Source organism: Daucus carota, chromosome 8 (assembly GCF_001625215.2).
Source record: "Daucus carota subsp. sativus chromosome 8, DH1 v3.0, whole genome shotgun sequence".
NCBI lineage: Eukaryota > Viridiplantae > Streptophyta > Magnoliopsida > Apiales > Apiaceae > Daucus > Daucus carota.
The window spans coordinates 19,229,705-19,236,133 of record NC_030388.2 but is presented as its reverse complement, the minus strand read 5'-3'; the positions used below and the strand labels follow the sequence as shown (position 1 = coordinate 19,236,133).

At 35.4% G+C, this 6,429-nt stretch overlaps 2 protein-coding genes across 2 annotated transcripts; one reads left to right on the top strand and one right to left on the bottom strand.

Annotated features, from left to right (window-relative positions):
• Positions 1 to 951: 951 nt before the first annotated feature.
• Positions 952 to 3,009, bottom strand: LOC108198731 (uncharacterized). Its single transcript, XM_017366508.2, has 4 exons — positions 2,821 to 3,009; positions 2,242 to 2,498; positions 1,693 to 2,144; positions 952 to 1,378 (listed from the first exon to the last, which is right to left on the bottom strand). Exons 1-4 carry the CDS (start codon positions 2,937 to 2,939, stop codon positions 1,121 to 1,123), a joined length of 1,086 nt encoding a protein of 361 aa, XP_017221997.1. The 5' UTR covers positions 2,940 to 3,009; the 3' UTR covers positions 952 to 1,120.
• A 1,863-nt stretch (positions 3,010 to 4,872) lies between these two features.
• LOC108197439 (transcription termination factor MTEF1, chloroplastic) lies at positions 4,873 to 6,087 on the top strand. The gene has a single exon (XM_017365060.2). The coding sequence runs from the start codon at positions 4,922 to 4,924 to the stop codon at positions 5,825 to 5,827; it is 906 nt and encodes a 301-aa protein (XP_017220549.1). The 5' UTR covers positions 4,873 to 4,921; the 3' UTR covers positions 5,828 to 6,087.
• The last annotated feature ends 342 nt before the right edge of the window (positions 6,088 to 6,429 follow it).

The following is a 6,429-nucleotide window of genomic DNA, read 5'->3' as shown; positions in this document are numbered from 1 at the left end:
ACGTAGCTTCCTTCTTACTATTTTTAATATTGTAAAGTTGGTTTATTATAGTCGAAATAAAATTCATTTATTTTTTTATTCGATTGATCTTCCAATATTCTAGGTTTAACAACTCTTTACTCTCATTTTCTACATGTCTTCATAGCTTCTCAGCTTTTAGTCAAAACAAACAGGCTCTATGCCTAATCACTATCATTATAGGAATGTAACTGAGTTTCTGAGTCCGAAGCCAATAGAATCCCTTGTGCGGATGGGCCTAACAAGTACCTGAGCACATGTAAAGCTGCCCGCATATGATCATGACAGATGATGCATAAATTGGGTAAAATTTGCGCTATAGAAACAATGTCAGGCCTGGTGACGGTTAGGTATATAAGTTTGCCTAATAGATGTTGATACGGGTTAAGATCAGTCAGTGAATTTCCTATTTCCTTTGCGAATCAGAGATGTGTGTCAACCGGAATTTTCATTGGAGTAGAGGACTGCATATTGAATTCTTTGAGAATGTCAAATATCTGTGTTGAGAAACAAATAAGTCTGCAAAGAAACAAAGATGCTCCCTAGTCTACTATTCATTCAGCTACTAATGATTCAGTTAGTCGAGAACAGATCATATCTAAGAAGAGAGAGTATTGTATTCATTAGTGTTGCAGGGGTGGATGAACCTCTCAGAGCTAATTTTGCATCCTGGCCCAAGATCAAGTTAGCACAGATTGTCCAAGAGGACTTCAAGACTAAATATTTGTTTCTTGACCTCCAGGCATTATTATGGACTAAACATTCTACTATCTTGTGATTGTTTAAATATCTGCATTTTTTTTGTCAGGTAATACCTGTATTTTTAGACAAATATTTTCCCGTATATACCAAAAGTTTTTGTCAAACTAAAGTCTTATTCCACAAAAATATTAGCAATGTCGAACTGAATTTGATAAACACTCACTGTCAATGTTAATATTAAGATGTTTGCCAACAGATTTTTGATTCAAATGAAATAACATGGAAAAGGATATCCGGAAAATACAAACTCAAATGAAAAAGGATAACTTAAAGTGAAATGGAAAGTACATCTGGTAAGAGCACACTGGGACAGAAAATGTTTCTTAGACACATTGGGAACTTAGTGCAGACCCATAAGCTTCCTTGTCTTCCCCACGAACAAATCTTTGGACTTGATCAATGCCGGGAAAAATCCGCTGAGTGTAAGAAATGGAAACTCAGCCACTGCATTAGCCCTCCCTAGTGTAACAATTGCAATAGCCTTTGAAGTTGGCACATAAGTTGACATTTTATCTTCATTTCTTCCTGACATTAACATCTTGATGTTCTTCGCCACAACTGCAGAATGTTTTTGTGCCAGGTACCCTTGTTTCATTTCCTACATTCAAATGAAAATTTGAGGCGACAACAACATGCAACTAACAAGATCAAGTTCAATACAAATCTTTGTACCTTCCATTTAAAATTAACAAAATTACTTTCTGGCAACATAGTCAATCAAACCTCGTAGAGAACTCAACTAAATTATGCATGGATGCACATAGATTTAATATTGATAATTCTGTTGGAAATTATTAATCTGACATTTAACATATGTAATCGCAATTATTTTGGAAGTTGAGAAAGAAAAATGTGGTCTGGAACAGAGTTACCGAGATAGGATTAATAGACCACATTCGTGTGTAAAATTACCTTAAGATCTGTAATATCGCCAATTGCAAAGATATTCTTGCAGCCCTTTAATCTGAGGTTCGCATCCACCATTAATCTCCCTGATTCATCTAAGCTGTCCCTCAATACCGTCTCTTTTAGCCATTCTGAGGCCAGTGGTTTGCCAATGCACAAGAAATGGCAATCTGCTATGATGGTTTCTCCAGATGAAGTTGCATATTCTTTGCTTCCTTCAGCAATATGACTCAAGTGGACTTTCTGATTGAACTTCACATCCACTTTTTTCGATGTCAACCAATCTAGAGTCTTCTTGGCCGCTTTGGGTCCAAGCATTTCCAGCAACCTGGGTCCATTATGCACCAGCGTAACCTTCTTCTCAGGGAAATCAACCGCAATTTCCCCAGCTAGTTCAACACCAGTAGGCCCTCCACCAACAATCAATATGGACTGGGAAGATTTTATTTTTTCATTATCTGCAATGAAATATGATTAGGAAAAATCAGTTGATATACGCCTAATTTGTGCTGAATTCTGATCAAGTAAAACCCTTCATCGCATATGAGTTGGTACCTGACTGAAACTGTTTGAGCCTCTCGGCTCTTGCTTCCGGGTACGGTTCCTTGTGACCAGAAGCTATGACAAGATAGTCATAGGGGATGGATCTTCCATCAGCCGTCATGACTTGGTTTTCGGTGACATTGATGGCTGTGGATGTAACAATGTTGCCATTGGTGAGGTAAGCTTTGTGGTGTATGACTGATCTCTCAGCAAATGATGGCTCTACCATTGCTCTCAAATCTGCCCATGGAATCTCGAAATATTCTTTCCTGCATTGACACAAAAAGAGTTAACAAAAATAATTAACAATGCTCTAAATCTTTCAAATACATGTCATGACTTTCTACTTACTCGGGCCAAGCTAACCCAGGCTAAAGTCTCGTCTCAGGAAAAAATCAATAATTTTTTCTTATTTCAGTCATATTTTTCCTTAAAATTCAAATTGTCAATCAAAAATTATTGTTTGAATTTCGGCCCCGAATTATTTCAATTTCTAGTTCCGTAACTACAAGCAAGTATATTGTGTAGCATTCTATCCTACGAGGTACATTTTAGAAAAAAAAATGCATATGAACTAGTGTGAGAGCTTACGGATCAATGAGAGTGAGGTCGGAGATGAATTGAAGAGACTTTGCAAGGAGAGAGCCAGCCACTCCGCCGCCTATAACCACCACTCTTTTCCCAGCACCACTTTCTTGTTTCCCAGCCATCTGATTGTTGTACTATAATGTTGTGTGTGTGTATTATAATTTGTGTATGTTTATGTTATTGTTTGTCTGCTGTCCGGTCCACTATATATATGGTCTAAACATTACATGTATACGTATATACATACGTAACAATATCACCTGAAGCCATCAAGCAACTTCTGTTTATATCCCTTGCGTGTCTCCAGTGAATGCTATTTGTTTATTTCTTTCTTTAAATTGCGTTCCTTTTTTTCTTAAAGTAGTGATTTCCATTTAATCATTCTTCCAATGTATGCGTGATCAGTGAGCTACTTGTTGGGTCAGGGACTCAGGGTGGACGCCTAATACTTTAGATTATACGAACACAAGTTTTATTATAGTTATATTCTTAAGATGAATATTCATGATTTAAATGATAAATCTCTCTTAACAGATATAATTTCAGTATTATGAAAATATTACAAAAATATATTAGTTAATTATGTGTTTAGAATTTCAATTTTTTGCAAAAAATTTATTTGTTTTTTGGCAAAAATACTTTTTTCTTTTGGAAAAAATGCAAAAACATTTGCAAAAGAGAAATTAAAAGCAGAAAAAGGAAAATCTAAAAGACATTTGAATGGTAAGCAAGAATGAAAATGAGAGATATGAAAAAAGTATCTTACGAGTATCTCCGATGAGATTGACTATAATCGTCGGCTAAATTGACCTGTTAGACATTATGTAAAATTTGTTGAACTAAGACATTATACTTTAGAGCATCTCCAAAGGCGTTGACTATAATCGTTGGCTAAATAGGACCTGTAAGACATTATGTAAAATTTGCTCAACCTGTAAGACATTTTGCTTCAATGGTATTGACTATATTAGTTGACTATAATTTAAAAATAGTATGTTATTATTATTTTAAATTGTTAAAATAGAATATATCAGTTCAATATGGTAATAAATGATGTGCAATCTTTCTACAGATTTCTTACAGACCTGTAGAGTTTCGACAAATTTAGCCATCCATAGGAGGTTGACTAAAATTATAAACAGCTGGATATAGTTGGAGTTGAGTTTTTCGAGCTGTTGGCTAAACTTTTTTTTATTTTTAGCATGCGAACTCACCATTTAGCTAAGGGTTTTCACCGGTTGAAGATGCTCTTAGTGGTACTGACTATATTGGTTGGTTATAACTTAAAAATAGTATGTTATTAATATTTATATTGTTATAAATAGAATATATCAATTAAATATGGTAATAAAATCATGTATAATCTTTCTTCAGATTTTTTACAGGTCCGTAGAGGTTCAATAGATATAGTCATTCATAAGTAGTTGGCTAAAACTATAGATAAGGGGTGGCCGGTGGGTATGGTTAGAATGTAATTTTTTTTAAGAGATTAATTATATTTTTTATTTTTGGTGTGTCAATTTAAATTTTAGCTAAAGATTTTTCGTGGTTGGAGATGCCGGTTAAAAATAATTTAAACATTAAATTCTTATTATGCATTTGCATTTGACATTCAGATTTTCGTTTACGTAACATTCTAATTTTCGTTAACCAGATTATCGCTCTTTCTGTCCGTTGTTTACGTTAATTATTTACATGTATTTTGATATTCTCATGAAGTATAGTTCCATAATGTTATTCTAATTTTCTTTAATAATAAAATATAATTTTGTAATTTTTTTAAATTTACATTTTTAATAAAAATTGAAATATCAAATCTTTATTGAAGAATAAATAAAAAAATATTATAAAACTATATATTATGAAAATCTCAATAGATGTCAAAAATACCAAAACGTAAAGAGCTTTGTAATACAAATGAGCCATCACCGATCAAACTCCCTCTCAATATGGGTCCACATGTCACCCAATCCAGATTGATATCAAAACGAGCCAATAACATTCAGGAAAATCGCCATGTTGTATATCACCACACTACAAACTACTCTACATAAACATATCTAAAAACAAACTCAATTCCCAGCTTCACACACACTCACAAACCATGCCACCACCACCAGCAGCACTGCAATCTTCACTCTGCTTCTCTTCCTACAAACCATCACCATCACTCTTATCCCAAGAACCTCAAAACCTCTCCCCTCCAAAACCCAAATCCCTCCACAAAAACACCCTCTACTCCACCACACACACCAACCTCTCCCACCAATTCAAAGAAAAAATCCTCTGCCTCGAAATCATGGGAGTTGACTCAGGCAAAGCACTCTCCCTAAACCCTTCTCTCCACAGAGCTTCTCTCCATTCCATCCAAGCCATAATCACTTTTCTTCAATCCAAAGGCATTCACCAAAAGGACTTAGCAAGAATCTTTGGAATGTGCCCCAAGATTCTCACTTCTGACATCAAAACTGACTTGAACCCTGTCTTTAACTTCCTCTACCTTGACCTTAAAGTCCCGGAACATGATTATCGAAAAGTCATCAACAAGTGTCCTAGATTGCTTGTGTCAAGTGTGAGAGACCAGCTCAAGCCTGCTTTGTTTTATCTTAAGAGACTTGGGTTTAAGGACTTAAAGGCATTGGCCTATCAAGATGCGATCTTGCTGGTGTCTAGCGTCGAGCAGACGCTGATTCCTAAGCTGGATTATTTGATGGGCTTGGGGTTTTCGAGAAGTGAAGTTGTGGGAATGATTTTGAGGTGTCCAGGGTTGTTTACTTTTAGTGTGGAGAATAATTTTAAGCCCAAGTTTGAGTATTTTGTGGGTGAGATGGGAGGTAGCTTGGAGGGCTTGAAGATGTTTCCTCAGTACTTTGCGTTTAGTTTGGAGAAGAGGATCAAACCTAGAAACATGGAGTGTGTTGAAAGGGGAGTGGAAGTTCCGCTGTCAGTGATGCTCAAGAGTACTGATGAAGAATTCAGGGAGTTGATAATGGGAACGGATAAGCATTGAAAGATCAGTGTCTCATTGTCTCTGTAATTAGTAAGTCGTGTTCTTGTTAACAATGTAGATTTGGTAATTTGTGATGTAAATTTCCCTGTTGTATACACAAGAGGATTGTTCAAATGTTTGCAAAGAGTATAACACTAGCTCTTAAGTCGACCACACTTGAACGACATTGGTTGGAAAAAAAGGCTTTATTTACTCCTGTACTTATCTTTAACTATGTTGCAAATGCAAGATATGATATACAGTTCAATTTGATAGCTGGATGTCCGAAACGTGAACAATTGATCACAAGCTCTCTTCAGAAGAAAATGTCTATGCGTTGAGGTCATATCCTTACAAGCTTATACCATGTGTTTATCTACACTGGTGGTTTCCTAGAAATTACTCCTTAATCCTTAAATTACCCTGTGTTTTGCATCTCAATTTCACATTCTCCTTGCTTGGTTCTGACCTTCTCTTTTCACATTTTGGCGGAAAAAAATTCATTATCTCTGAGGTGGGATCTGATTTCTCTGTGGTTTAAATCAGATGTTCAGTATTATTTTAAGAAATTTCGTTTTTTAAGTTGATTATATTTACAATTTAAAGTTTGTTCCATTGTGCCT